The sequence below is a fragment of the Temnothorax americanus genome, unplaced genomic scaffold (assembly GCF_048541705.1).
Source record: "Temnothorax americanus isolate GAGA-0224 unplaced genomic scaffold, ASM4854170v1 Scaffold23, whole genome shotgun sequence".
NCBI classification, from domain to species: domain Eukaryota; kingdom Metazoa; phylum Arthropoda; class Insecta; order Hymenoptera; family Formicidae; genus Temnothorax; species Temnothorax americanus.
Genome location: NW_027509371.1, coordinates 3160441 through 3176800, shown reverse-complemented (window position 1 = coordinate 3176800; position 16360 = coordinate 3160441). Strand labels below are relative to the sequence as shown.

The following is a 16360-nucleotide window of genomic DNA, read 5'->3' as shown; positions in this document are numbered from 1 at the left end:
ATAACGCACAGCTATATAATTATCGCGTACAATTTCGTTCATTGCCGGCGCTGGGTAATAATTATCGCGAACGGTGCGCCATTTCTCACGCGGTCATTTTGTCGACATTCGCGGTTGCGTGCGTTTGACGTTTACGAGGGTCCCAGTTCTAACGGTGGAAAACACACAACGCTCGCGAAATCTACCGCTCCAGACGGGGCGAGGCAGGGAAGGGAGAGAGAATCGGGTGCCGCGGACGTCGGATTTGAACGCGGTCGAATACGTATACGCGACACGATCGTCGGGGTCGGGGCGCAGGCAATTCAAATGCAGATGTGACTCGCGGCGCGAGAACCAAAGCGACATTAGGTATACCAATTGTTTTTGTTGATAAGGCGCTACATGCCGGCATTGGTACCGTCGTCGCTTCGCATTACGTAACCGCGATTGTGGTCTCAAATCGCGGACTCAAATTGGATGTACATATATGATTGTACGACTAGCGATACACGAGATGATTCGATATGTATCGATGAATTCTGATCTGCGTTAATGACATTCTTTAGAGAATTAACTCTGTACCGTAGTCACTGACAAAGTATTTATGTGTATACAAAGTATGTATATATACAATTCAAAATATGTTTTCTTTGACTAATCTGGATAAATGTATTATTATAGTTCCGTTAAATACGAGATACGTGGACTGATCCAAATTAGTAAAATATCAAAAGCGATGGATGATTCCCGAGAACATTTGCAATAAAAACTTTTACGCTAACAAAGATTGAATTCAGCTTAATCACGGAACTGCAAAAATAAATCGGTTCGCGATGCAAATTATTCGCGTTTATTGTATTAACATTAATTAAAGTAATTTAAATCGACCTGACTGGCAATATATATAACGTCTTTCCGATATGAACATTGAAAAACTGTGAGCCAACTTGGTTTGTCGGATTCACACAGCACTTTTTTCAGATCAATATCGAGACATTATTAATTTTGACCATGGTTTTGGTCAGTTGATGTAATTTCTAAATTAAATAGTTTTTAGAAATTATATCAAGAGACACGGTAGTGTCTCGCGCCAAGTACACGCGGAGCGAGACCGACCGTGACTCTTTTACGCGACGCGACGGGTTGCGAGTACCCGAGATGTTGAGATCTCGATAACGAGTGAACGGATCAAGTTCTAAGTAGGCTTGATCGATAGCTTGGGGTCCAATTGGGGGGGGGGGGGGTTTCTCTCATAATATTCCGCTACGTGCCTTACGAGCGGAGATATTGCGACGCAAAGTCCAAATGTGAAAATTTATTTTTAAGATACTCCTAACGCCGACGTCTGATATGATGACGTCATAATCAGAAACGTTACTTTCACTTTTTCGACGCTGGCGGCGCAGGTATCGCCAGTTTCGATATCGCGCGCGTATTTCGAAATTAGGTCGATAGACTTATCGGTCAGGAGGAAGATTTCTATTTAGGTAAATTAGGTATATATATAAATAATATATATTGAGTCAACGCGGAAAAGAAGATTCTATACGCTTGGCAGAAAGTGCCGCTAGGGAATTTTTAAGTCGATTCTTATGAATCAAGCTTGAATTCGATGTCTAGGTATCCCAGGTTACCGATGACGAGGTCCAGATAGTGCGCTTCATAGTTTTCGGTGTCCAGGTGTAATAATACGTTGATATCGATGTCTACGTGTCCCAGGTTGCCGATGACGAGGTCCACATAGTGCGCTCCGTAGTTTTTGGTGTCTACGTGTATTAATATCTTGAATTCGATGTCCACGTGTCCCAAGTTGCCGATGACGGGATCCAGATAATGTGCTTCATAGTTTTTGGTGTCCAGGTGTAATCGTACGTTGAATGCGATGTCTAGGTGTCCCAGGTTGCCGATGACAAGGTCCACATAGTGCGCTCCGTAGTTTTCGGTGTCTACGTGTATTAATACCTTGAATTCGATGTTCACGTGTCCCAGGTTGCCGATGACGGGATCCAGATAGTGCGCTTCATAGTTTTCGGTGTCCAGGTGTAATCGTACGTTGAATTCGATGTCTAGGTGTCCCAGGTTGCCGATGACGAGGTCCACATAGTGCGCTCCGTAGTTTTCGGTGTCTACGTGTATTAATACTTTGAATTCGATGTCCACGTATCCCAGGTTGCCGATGACGAGGTCCAGATAGTACGCTTCATAGTTTTCGGTGTCCAAGTGTAATAATACGTTGAATTCGATGTCTACGTGTCCCAGGTTGCCGATGACGAGGTCCACACAGTGCGCTCCGTAGTTTTTGGTGTCTACGTGTATTAATACCTTGAATTCGATGTTTACGTATCCCAGGTTGCCGATGAAAAGATCCAGATAATGCGTTTCATAGTTTTCAGTGCCCAGGTGTAATCGTACGTTGAATTTGATGTCTAGGTGTCCCAGGATGCCGATGACGAGGTCCACATAGTGCGCTTCGTAGTTTTCGGTGTCCAGGTGTAATAATATGTTGAATTCAATGTTTAGGTGTCCCAGGTTGCCGATGACAAGGTCTACATATTGCGCTCCGTAGTTTTCGGTGTTTACGTGTATTAATACCTTGAAATTGATGTCTAGGTGTCTCAGGTTGCCGATGACGAGGTCCACATAGTGCGCTTCATAGTTTTTGGTGTCTAGGTGTATTAATAACTTTAAATCTGAATGGGTGCGTTCAGCCGATACTCCGCTAGCCTAGCAATCGTGAGCAGTTGCTCGTTTTTGCTCGTTTCCTCTCTTTTTAATCCAGTAAGTCAAAAAAGAGGAAACGAGCGAAAACGAGCGACTGCTCACGATTGCTAGGCTAGCAAAGTATCGGCTAAACGCACCCAATGTAAGACACGTAGATATCGAATTCGAGGTATTAATACATGTAGACACCGAAAACTACGAAGCGCACTATGTGGACCTCGTCATCGGCAACTTGGAACACGTGGCTATCGAATTCAAGGTATTAATACACCTGGACACCGAAAACTATAGAGCGCGCTATGTGGACCTTGTCATCGGCAACCTGGGACACCTAAACATTGAATTCAAGCTTGATTCATAAAAATCGACTTAAAATTTCCCTAGCGGCAGAATTAAAATTATGTCATGACATAATAAAAATCGCTGAATTAAAATTATGTCTAGACATAATAAAAATTGGACAAAAATTATGTTTAGACATAATAAAAATTGGATGAATTAAAATTATGTCTGACGTAAAAATAATTATCAAAAATATCGATACCTGAAGATATCGGTACATATATAGTTGCGAACAACATTCAGTAAGACACGCAAATAAAAATAAATAAAGAATTTTACAGTTAACGACTTATTAACATTAATCATGCTTTATTGCGATTATGTTTTATGTTGAAATTGAAAAATATATACAAGGTGTACAACTAAAAGGGTTACAGATTATTATTTTAAAAAAACTGAGCAAAATATTAAATTGTTTTTTTTAGAAATAATAGTCCGTAACACTTTTAGTTTCATACCTTGTATTATATACGGTTTATGAGATTATATATATATTGTTTATAAGATTAAGATGCGTAACACTACAAAAAGGCGTGATATCCGTACAAAATTACTTTTTAAAAAAAAAGGTAAAATGAGCGCCAAGTACACGCATAATAGTGTATATGTATTATGTTGTTACCCTGTTATGTTGTTACCTAAAAAAAAACAAAGTGGTAGTATTATACCTCCAAATAGCTTTATCCTGTATGTACATACTGTTTATACAATGCGTAATATACTACAAAAAGGCGTGATATTCACACAAAATTACCTTTTTTAAAAAAAGGTAAAAAAAGGCGCCAAGTACACGTATAGTAGTGTATATGTTGTTACCTAAAAAAAAAAGAAAGTGGTAGTATTATACCTCGAAAAAACCTAAGTAACAAGTGGTAGATCTTTATATCTCGAAAAATCTCGAAAAAATCTAAGCAGTAGTATCTTTATTTCCGAAAAATTATAACCCAAGTGATACACGTCACAAAATTATGTTACCTTATCAAAAAGAAGAGTCGCGCTTCAAGTGATCTATTACAATTACAAAAAAGAAATGATATCTCTTTAAATTTGAGCGCCAATTACAGAGAGAACATGTATATTGCCTCAAAAAATAATTGTTGCACTACATTAAAAAATCTTTACATTGTGTCAATTAGAAAAGAATGTATAATAACAATTTTATAAGATTAAAAAATTTTATTTAAATTTAACAAGGGAATACAAGATATTTAAATACAAAGTTATTTACATGTGTATTTTTTAATGGCCACAAAGAATTACAGAAAGTAACAGTACAAAATAAAAATATTTTATTAAAATACATACATTTTTCTTGTAAAAAAACTTGGCGCTGCTCGACCTCGAAATTTTAAATAAATAAATAAACTTATTCTATACTTAATTATAAGCCGCATTATCCGCCGTCCGCGTCGTCACCGCACACCCATATCACTCACTCTCACATCCACGCTGATAATCATTTAATATTACTCCCATTGTATTCTTCTCTGAATTATTTTTATTTATTGTTTTCCTTATTTATTTAAAAGGTCTAGCAGCGCCAAGTTTTTTTACAAGAAAAATTTATGTATTTTAATAAAATATTTTTATTTTGTACTGTTACTTCTGTAATTCTTTGTGGCCATTATATATATATACATCAACTGACCAAAACCATGGTCAAAATTAATAATTTCTCGATATTGATCTGAAGAAAGTGCTGTGTGAATCCGACAAACCAAGTTGGCTCACAGTTTTTCAATGTTCATATCGGAAAGACGTTATATATATTGCCAGTCAGGTCGATTTAAATTACTTTAATTGTTATTCTATATACTGGCGAAAGAAATTTATTATTCTGTTTATTGTATTAAATATCATCATTATACTTTCAAATTCTTCACAACAATTGCATTGTCGTCACTTGTTGTTTTAACTTGATACTGCTTTGTTGGAAACACGTAGGTAAAACGTTACTTATTTAATTCTCTAACAAAGCCCGTGTGCTCACATAGTTTCTACCTATAATACACAGGTCCTGGATTTTGTTTATACATCCGGCATACGGCGCTAACAAAATTTATTATATCAATTTGCGCTGTATACGAGAGAAACTATTACAGCTGTCCCCTGAATTGAAAAATTTGTGTACTTATCTGCTTATCTTTTTGCTTACGTACCTTTTAAAGGAGAAAAAAAATATGTAAAAGAGCTGAACATTGATCGTTAAATATGCATAACACGTGCTTGTCGTCCGTGCAAAATTTGCGACAAATCGTCCAAACGATCGTTACGCGTCGATAAATAATTCGTATTCCGCACGACGCGTATAATATAACGGCCGCCGCGTATTTATATTGCTAATAAAACCACAACTGTGCGGCTATGGTCCGGTGGTAAAATTTCATCGTCGATTGCTGCCGACACATATACGAGCGTGTCACAGAATTTCTGCTTGATTCTGTCGCGATATTTTCTAACAGGTCAAAGGAATTTTTGCGATGGGACGCCGCTCGCGTTCCCATGTGAATGGATGGTCGTAAAAGCGCACGCGGAAAGTTTGCGCGCGCCAAGTTAGATTGATTTTCACCGCGTTCCGTCGCCATTCCGCTTGCATCGCGGAATGTACCCCGTTTCATTTCGCATCTTTATTCCCCGCTGTTTTTCCACGCGCTTCATCACCTGGGATCTGGGATTTCCGTGTTATTTTCTTGTTATATAGCGTCGAGATCTGCGGTATGACGTTAATTTTTTTTACTATTACTGTTCTCGTTGCCGTTACTCTTAATTTTTCTGCAATGCTCGTTTTATATTTCGGAGAAGCTAAATCGCATGTACAATAACTTTGCTCAAGAATCGTAAGGAATCATTACGCATCTTTTTTCTCTCCCTCCCTCTCTCCTTCCCTCTCTTCCCTTTCTCTCTCATTTTATCTCATCTTGATATAAAAGGGTTTAAACCATTTCACTTACAACGTGTAAAGCTTAAAGTAATATTACTTTCCTTCTTCTTTACAGTAATTTCTTTACTGAGAAAATTTTTTTTTAGAAAATTTACCCTGAAAATCGTGATAGTTGTGAAACATGTATACTATGAAGAATTTTATGCGAGCTGCTATTCTGATTAATATCTACCATAATACAAAATATTAATATTTATTATTACAATAAAATATATAATATGTTTGATTAATTTTACTAAAATATATAGTAAAATTTTAATAATTTTTTAAAAATTACCAATCTGCTTAGTAATTTTTATTACGTTGTTTGTAAAATGTCTTTTGTATATTTCAAAAATTCCTTGGTTGCCAAGCTGTCCCAAGTTTGTAGTGAATTTAACGGTAAAATTTAACGAAAAATTATCTCCGTGTTTATAAACTCGAATCAATATTTCTTGTTAAATAATATCTTAAATTTGTTTAGCAAATAATCTGTTGATATACGAATTCCATTTTCGAGAACCGTTCTAGTTGTGACGTGCGTGGATAAATTTTCTTTTGCACCAGCTAAACTTTATCGTCTCAAACGATCGATATAAAAGACTTTAATATATATATTTTTTAATATCTTTGCGCCAATGTTTATAACTTGATATAGTAGGTAACCAAGATTACATCCAACGCATTCGGAGCTCAATGTATTCTAATCATTATTGTAAAAGTTTCTTCGCTCTTTGCATTTGTGCAATTATTCTTATATATACGTACCTCTAAATCTGAACTTTCATCGCTAAATCTGTATTTTCGCCCTCTTAGTAAAATTGATTAGGGCTTCTACAGTATAGCGATGCGGTATAAGAGGAGCGAAATGTGCTTGAACGCAAAGTGTTGTAACTTCGACGACGCAAAATTCCTTCGCGCGTGTAATCGCGCGCAAGCTTATTATCGTCATCCTTGCGAGCGTTTAATATTACCGTTTATTTTCGCGAACTTTGCGAGCGTACTGCGACCGGGAGCGGAACTTACGCACCAGGCGTGGGATCGCGAAATAAACTTCCGGAATCTTCCCTCTCAAGACAGAACCCGGAGGATAAATATCTTCCTCGCAGTAAGTTTCGATCGTAACTGGTACGCCTGATGGAAATTCTAACCTCGAAATATGCGAAATATGTGTTTGAGATATACTAAATATGTAATTCCGTTTTTGCACATCCCTTATCCAGCCATATTTGGAATCGTCGATTTTTTCATCAATGTTTATATCTATAAGGTCTTCAAATTTTTTTTATATTGGGCACGGGTACACCGGGACATTTAGGCCGCGGCCTATACCTCAAATTCAACCTAAAGACTGACCTGAAGCTAGTTTTGGCCGCCTATCAAATGTTTACAGCAGGCGGCCTAAATAATTTAGGTCGAATTTGAGGTATAGGCCGCGCCTAAATTCAGAGTGTAAACCTAGCCATTATGAATAATTGTTTTTTTTTTTTTTTACTAAATTTGGTATTAAATTTTTGTTAATAACACTGTTCAACAAAAAAGTGTACAAGAATATGAATAATCGTTTCCTGTAGTTGCGGAGCCAAGATGGCGGATATTAAAATAAAAAATTTGACCATTTTTAATTTTCCATGTTGGCTCTGCCATTTTAAATTTATTAAAATTGACATCGGATTAGTATTCAGCCATCTGAAAAATCCTTAGGGGGTTTGAATAACTTAGTTAAAAAACTTTATAGATGCTTATAATAGTCTGTATGTAGGTAAATTGCAACTTTGACGCAATAGACTCTTGTTCAATATCTTTCTAACGCATGTTGACACAAGGCCTTTTGAAACCTGAAAGTCCTATAACAACATACTTAATTTTAAAATAGCCCTTTTTCGCAACTTTAACTGCAAATTTCTCAGAATTGTGACGTGATAGAGCAATTTGGTATAACGGGATCGTCCAAAATTTCATATTCAGCGTCTAAAAAACTGTAGGAAATGAATGTTCTCCTTTTTGTGTTAAGAAAAATAATTTTTTGTTGAACAGTGTAATAGAACTTAATAGGAGCCTGAAATTTATGATACAATATAGTTTAAATAACGCTTTATGAAGCATACAATAAGCACCGAGTACACAGTAAATGGATAATAATAATAAATACCGATGCATTGATGTTACTCGAGAAAACATACGGTATAATACCCGTATTTCATAATTATTCAATGAAATTGTGTTCTACGGTCTACAATTAATAATACTTGTACATTATTAATTGTTTACGAATAATGTAAAAATGATAATACGATGAAATACACGCAAATATTTTGGAATACGGCGAAAGTATTTCAATCTTTCTTTTCGTTTCGACATTCTCCGGAAGACGGTAAGATCGAGAGTTACATCGAGGGAATTCCATTCTAACGGCGGCGCGGAAAAAATATCGGTCTTGAGGGGGTTAACGCGAAATCGATACGTATAGACGTGCCGCCGCGATATATCGCGCGCGTTTCGGGGATGCCGAAATGTGTCGTCGTAGCAGCCATTAGGCCGTCCGTTCTACGAAGCTCGCGCTTGTGTCTTCCTGTGTATGTAAACGCGATGCAGTCTATGCACTATGCAATCGCGAGGAAGTAACGGGGGAAGCGCCTGAATAGGCGAGACACGGCACGGGCGTGCAATCGAGCGGGTTAATTGAAAACGGCACGCTTGCGAGAATGCGCCGCGAGTGATGCAGGATGGCACTAACGAGACACGTTCCTATACGGAGCAACGCTTTGTGTGTCGACAAGAGTGTACCAGCCACGAGACGAAAGAGCTCTTGACAGGAGCTCGCACTTTCTTCGGTATCGATCACCTATCCTGTTACCGTTACCGTTATCCTTTCACGAAAACCGAGCGATCGAGCTTCTTTGACTTCGACGAAACACGAGTAGAGTCTCGAGACACGATGGTCTCAAGACTTCTTTGGCAAACATAATACAATTCTATTGCCAAAAATGAGTGTTTTCATTGAATTTAATCTCACTAATTCTTATACACTTTTTGCGGTTGACCTCAACTTTATTTACAACGGCTATTAATCTTACATTACTCGCATGGAATATAAAATACGCCCAAACTTTAGAATTCTATAAAATTCACAGAGTAAAACTTTTTTTATCGATCGAATGCCGCACAAATTGTTTCACAATTAGAGAAGAAAAGCATTTATTTTTATCTTGAAGATGTATAGAACGTTATCAATCTTTATTTAATCGTAAATCGTCGAAAGAGATCGAACAATAAAAATTGATATATGATGTTGGCTGGTAAAATATACCGTATGTGAGTATAAATTATGTTAAAAAAGAAACTACGTGAGTAATGTAGACTTTAGAAGTATGGCAATATAAGTAATATCAGTAATATGCTTCAGTGTAGGACTTCTAGGATTAACTTGATCGTTAAAATTATGTCACGCTTTACTCTATCCACCGATTATCTCTCATCATCATGCGCGCCTGCTATTAAAGAGATTAAAGTCGAGCGGATCTGGACCGAAGTAGGTAGTTAACGTTTTTACAGATTAACGTTACGAATTATTCATCGAGATGGTTATATCCGTTCGTGACTGATTTTTTCGAGTTTCCGTCGGCGAATTTCTCTGGCGAAATCCCGATTGCCGTTATTGTCGTCCTCGATGACGACAACGCTGGCTAGTGTCTGACATCGTTTCATCTGTCTTACGACGAAGCAATGGAAAAATCCCGATGAGTCAGACGAAATCGCATCAAATTGTGTGAGAAAAGGAGTGGAGGGGTGAGGAAGCGCATCCTTTTCCAGGAAGCAAATCGATGAGATTTTGTCTGGTTTTACGACGCTACGTAAGGTGTACCATTAGGGGAGACCGGGGCTCGTTGGCACTGTTTTTACATTTTTGGCATTTGAATTTTTAAACCACTAATTATCATGATTAAACAGTACTAATATGATATAGAGAGAACCTTTCTTTTCATTTTCATGCCAGGAACGCTTCTGTATACTGTATAGTTTCTTTGTAATAAGTGAAATACGAACATGCTGCATTGTAACCAACTTGCCCCGATAGTATGGTAAGTTGGGTATGCGACAAAAGTCCATGTTAAATTAATGAAAACGTAATAGAAACACAAAACGGGTAACAGATATGTTATATTTCTTGATAAAGATTGTATATTTTTTAAAGTTATTTTGTAATGATCGAATAGCAAAATACTGTTGCAGAGTAACAATTGTAAACGTAGCTTTCTTCAACATAAAAATATTAATATAAATATATATCTAGCTTCTATCAGCATTGTAGGTAGCAAATCACATGCACAGGTCTCACGCGCGCGCCAACAAGGAGTCAAGCTAAGCGTGCCTTGACATGAGTCAATATTTTATTATTATTTTATTATAATAAATTACTGTTGTTCCTCAAAATAACATGTCGTATAATAATAGAAACGTTTCTTTTTACTAATGATACATTACTTTGATTTACTTCTCAAGCTGAAGAACATTAATACGATATTTTGAAACGCTCAAAAATTTACTTGCCACATCTTAAATCAGAGTTTTCTCTTTTTCTATTGTAATACTTATTTGATATAAATAAAACTTTGGGAAAAGTAGCTATGTCATAAAAGAGATATTTTGTGATAACTTTTTCATTGTTTTTTTCCGCTATAAATACATAAACGGAACGCATTGCCAACGAGCCCCGGTCTTTCCTACTGCCCAGGATCGGCTTTTCGTTTCTCATTGGCCGAATTTTATCAACCATTTTCCTTTCTCTCGCTAATTAGATCGCGCCAAAAATATGCGAACAAGAGCTTTTGAAATTTATCGCGGCCTAGTCCTCTCGCTAAGAACTCCTCTTTGAAGCCGAGCGAAGAGCGCAGAGCTCTCCGCGGCTCGGAAGCTTGCAGCGAACTTTGTCGAAACAATTTTTGAACTTCCTACATTATTCCATTTATGACGTCACATATCGAATAAAATTAACATGTGATTAGGCGAGAATATTAGTTATATTTTTTTGTGTTGATAAACGGAACGACATTTTCTAGCGCTACATATATGTATATAGTCGTCCTACTTTATTGTAACACTTTTATACTATAAATATCTTAATTTAATCGATGTCAAAATAATTACGCATGAAAATTAGTGTATGTCGATATTTTTGACTGATACATAATCACGATTAAGGAATAAATTATAAGTAATAGTATATTTATCGTATATTTATAAGTATTAGTATATTATAAGTATATTTTAAAATATTTAGGTTTAGGTAGAAATATTCTAAATTTATTGTCAGTTTTTACACATTTTTGTATTATTTTTTAAAGTTTTTAAAGTTTTAAATAATATATTACGTGACTTATTCGCGAGCAAGTATACGTGATCGTGTGACAAAACGCGGTTTGTACTACTTGCGGCGAGCGCCACTCGTAATTATACGGCTATACTACTTAAATAGAGTAGTGTCCGATGTAATATGTATATGTATCGACCCCGACTATTTAAATTGGATACTTTTATCAGCAATGTGATTGAGCGTTTATTTTTTCATTACTCTTTTAATTTTTTTTTATTAAAGACTGTATTTGAATACTATCGACTTGATGAAATATTAATTTCGAAAATATGCTTTCGTGTGATAGTTTTTTAATATTTTTTATTGTTTTATTATGTGCTTTATATGCGATAGTCACAATTAGCAGCCGATAGTAAATTACTTTTAAGGATTGCAACATTAAAAAATCTTAGAGATATGTAAATCTTATTTTATTATTATATTATTATATCATATTTTTTATTTTACTTTTATTATTATATTATTTTATTATTATATCATTATGTATATATATATATGTATATATATATATATTATTATGCAAATTTAAGGAAGCTCAGTTTTGAGAGATATAACTTTCGAAGTAAAATGTCAATTTAGACGTAGTGTCCAACCGCGTCGAAATTTTTAAATTTGGATTTACATCACTCGTTTGAATATGCGAAAGTTCGTTTAGTTTAAGCCAACTGCTGACTCTGACATGTGTGTTTTTCCACAGGTGGAGGAGATCCGCGAAATGATAGATAGGATCCAGACGAATGTGGAAGATGTGAAGAAAAAGCACAGCGCCATCCTCTCCGCGCCGCAGACCGATGAGAGTGAGTTTAATTTATCATCTTGTACTTATCCCCATTTCTTACGCGAAGTACGTGCATACGTATATATCCTCGCAGCTGTTACCGCGGGTGGAGCTCGATTACGTTCCGCGGGGGCAAAAAGCGAGATCGTGTTCAACGTGAAAATCTCTGTTTCCAGAAATTTCCGGTCATATGAAACGATCAGTTTGAGGATTAAATTAAACGATAACTGGCTTGATCAAATATTAGCGCATTGTGTGCCAACGCCGACGCATCTGTTTGCTCCACTCCTGTGATCATTTATGTGATCATTTATTCAAACCGATTTCGACATTTTTGATTGCGAACCTCGTTAATGCCAGATAAAAATAATTCCTACGTTTTTATTGATTAAATATATAAATAAAATAGGGGCGAGACAGTCGTTGTAGAGAATGCTTTTTTGTATTTATATAGCACGTCGAGAATCAAATTCGTCATTATATATTAAGATCTAACCGCTGGTTATTTTTATATTTAGTAATTATATAATTATAGAAATTATATTTATATTGCTAAATATAAATAACACACTGACAATTATTCTCTCGGATACCGATCGCCAGAAGCGAGAAGAGAATGTTCAGGTGGGCGAATCAACGCTTTGTTCCCGGTTTTAAAACCGCTTATCTTCCGCGAACTCCTCCGTCGAAGGCTTGCTAAGAGTCAAATTCAAATTTGCTCTTTGTACATAATTCAAGAACTTATCCTGGGGTCTTTCTGGGGTCGATTTACTCGACACTGGCAGGCTTTCAAGCCGGTCGGTTGCCCCCGTTCCATCGGCAGGATACATCCCCGCCCTTTTTCGAACGTCGATGCTGAATATTTCATTCGGCTGAACGCATGCCGTTGCTTGCCAAAAAACTCTCGCTGAGCATATCGCGTCGAAATCCGATATTCCAGAGCGACGTTTTATTATTGGAAAGAGCACGATATGCAACGGAGTTTCGCGAACTTTAATACGTTGAACTTTGCGCGCACGCAGAAAAATTCAGAGTATCTACCGAATTTTTAATATATACATATACATATGTAATATTTTGAATTTCTGACATCGTTAAAGGACAACCTTGATCATATTGATGGGATTAGTAATTTAAGCGCAACTAACGAAGCTTGTAAACTCTAGCGCGAGTGTAAAGTGTAACTCGATCGAGAGAAAGAACTGATGGAAGCTTGAGCAGCCGTTAATTGAAAAGACTTGAGCGAAATAGTTTCTTCTAGAGGATATTCCGTGTAATTCTCTCGTTTATTGCGAGAAACGACCGGGAAATCATTCGACGTATCAGCTTTCGTAACTTCGCGCGAAGATAATCGAGCCTCGATATTCAGATAAGCGCGGCGCCCGCGCCGTCAAATTCAATAGAAATGCAATGCAGGAGACTGGTTAAATTTGAAAAGTGGCTGCCCCGGACTGCCCCGGAGGGAAGAGGTAAAAGAGGTGGTGGAGTGGCCAGGATGCTCGCGAAAGAGAGTGGGAGACATAAGAGGCACGATAGAGAGAGAGGGATGGGACACTAGTGGTAATCGTCCTTGCCCTGGTTGCCATTGTAGCTTGCTGGTAGCCGGGGTTGGATTGTCATCTCTTACACCTTCATCCCCCGGCATGAGTAAACGCGCGCGCGCCCTTTTGCGACGGCTGCGACTCCTAATCCTTTGTTTATGTGAATCGAACGCCGACGTCCGCTGCAGATTTAATTATTAATGGTTATACTTCCACCGATTATGCTTTATTTTCTAGGCAAAGCCGTAGAACATAGATTATTGAAACATCGATTAATAACATTCCGGAATGCTTCCGGGGAGTGAGATGTATGCTGCTCTAATGAGACCTGGATCTAAGATCCGAGTTCAAATTTAACAAAAAAATTGATTTTTATTTTTGATTGCCATTTTTCCGAAGATAGGTACTCACTGCTGATGTATAGTATCTTGCCCTGAGAGAATCCCTCTATAAATACAGACAGAAATGGGCAAAATTTTATTGGAATAATAAATAACAAATATAAAAGAGGCAAAGCATAATTTATTCGATTAAATGATAATTTAAATAAATTTTTATCTAAATAATTATTATTTTGTATTATAGAAATATGTTTTATTTTTAAAACATTAAAATATTAACAAAAAAGCAAATAAGCAAATTCAGTATAATCATACAGAAAATTAAGTTACATATAATCAGAAAGAAATTAAATTACATATTAATGCTTATATATATATATAGGATATACATATATAGCAATTTAAATATTTTTTTTGCGGTTAACACGAATAACGTAAAATAGTGCATAATACAGCTAATATAGATAACGAATAATATAAGTAATAAATAATACAAATTACGGGTGAAATTGTAATTAAATAACGATCTAGATAAAATTTTATTTGAATAATGCCATCTCTGAATACATACTGTTCTCCAGGTTGGGGATTGTGTGTAGGTAAGGCTGATAACCTTAGTATGGAAAAACACATTGTTGCAAAGAATTTAACAAAAAGAAGCCGGACAGCTTACACGGCTGAATAGAAAAAAAATTGTTAGACTAAAATTCATCTTGGATTGTAATGCCAGAAGAAGGCACTTATGTGGGGGGGAGGAGATTTTTAGTGAATTGTAAGATTAGAAGACTTTGATTTTAAGGAATCGTTTCGTGGATATAAATAGAAAAATTTTAAATCCATACTGATCCATACACTGTTGGAAAATTTTTGTAGGTTTGTTAAAAAAAGTCCTCGTTAAAATTTTTGTGTAAAGTAATCAACACATACATGTGTAGATTTAACATATGCCTGCTATGTTAATTGAGCTTAACAAATTTAAACTGTAAAATTATTAAAATAGGGAGAGGGAGAGAGAGAGAGAGAGAGAGAGAGAGAGAGAGAGAGAGAGAGAGAGAGAGAGAGAGAGAGAGAGAGAGAGAGAGAGAGAGAGAGAGAGAGAGAGAGAGAGAGCGCAATGCCTGGCTAATTATCGTATACTGCTATACATCGTATCGGCCTATATTGTTCGAGCAGGATGCGAGTGTATTTCCATAGCTATCTGTCGCTCGGTCTTTTTCAGCTTCGCTCTTTTGTCTACCTGAGAAGTTTTGACGGCAAGGCGGCTAAGCCCTAGATACGTCAAAAAGATTTCTCCGTCTGTCGGTGTGTATATAAACGTATGCACGTACCTTCGAACACTTACGTTTATTGCAACTTTTTGCAACGTAACCGTCGCCGTAGCCGTCGGAGCTTGAACGAAACAGTAGCAAAAAAATTAAAAAAATTAGAACATGCGTTTAAGACGTGTATCCTATTTGGCGAGACTGCGTTTAACTCGCGATGGCGTACTATGGTCGCCTTCGCGATACACAATTACGCGAAATGTACCAATTTGTTTTTAAACAGTCGCTTTCGCGTAGATTGCACGCGAGTTCTTTTCGTGAGCGAGCAGAGATTACGATGGGAGATGTTGTAGAAACTAGTAGACGTGATTCGAAACGTATATTCTCGCAAAGAAGAAAGAGAAAAACTTCATTTTTTATTTTTATTTTTACGCTTTTTTTGTCTTTTACTATTAAATTGTTTAGGATGCTTGCTCCAAAATGATAATGCATCTTTTATTTATCTCTTTCTAGTTAATGATGAATACATGTTTAACATATGTGTATATGTGTATGCAAATGTAATTTAAACGACAAGCCGAAATAAAACTGCGTTAGTTGTAACGACGGAGGGATGATAATTTTTTGTATAATAAGGATGATATAAACAACGCTTTTCTTAAAACGTTGTGTAGCTCTAAAGTAAGCTGTTGGTTTCTAAAATAAAAGCTAAACAGAATAAAATTAATGACAACTTGTACATCCGATACGTTTTTGGGTCGTTCGATTCCAAACAGCTGCGAGAAATACATATATCGTCGAGATATACGCGAGACTGTTCACAACGCGGATACGAGCGTATACGTATACGCGAACGAGATGAAGAAAATTGGGCCTCGTGCACGTCGATATTGTTGTCACTCGCGGCGATCCGGTGGAAACGGGTTAAACGGTTTTAGAAACTGTGTCGGTGCGCCGAATGCTTCGTTAGAGGGGCACGCGCGCGGATTACGGGCGATAACGACGACGCTGGGACACCCCGCGGGATCGGCGCGGCGTTTATGCATTTGTTGCGACGAACGGCTCGATAATCGATCGTTCCCACGTCACTTACGCGCTCGAG

At 36.8% G+C, this 16360-nt stretch overlaps 1 protein-coding gene across 6 annotated transcripts in view; it reads left to right on the top strand.

The window, feature by feature from the left end:
- Syx1a (syntaxin 1A) overlaps positions 1-16360 on the top strand; it is a 111278-nt gene that overhangs the window by 15613 nt on the left and 79305 nt on the right. For all 6 annotated transcript variants that reach the window (XR_013257231.1, XR_013257230.1, XR_013257229.1 and 3 more), the window contains exon 3: positions 12034-12133. Coding sequence is in view for 1 of the 6 variants with exons in the window: in XM_077408045.1 (XP_077264171.1) it covers positions 12034-12133 (100 nt within the window). In the remaining 5 variants the exon portion in view is untranslated. The remainder of the gene's footprint in view (positions 1-12033; positions 12134-16360) is intronic.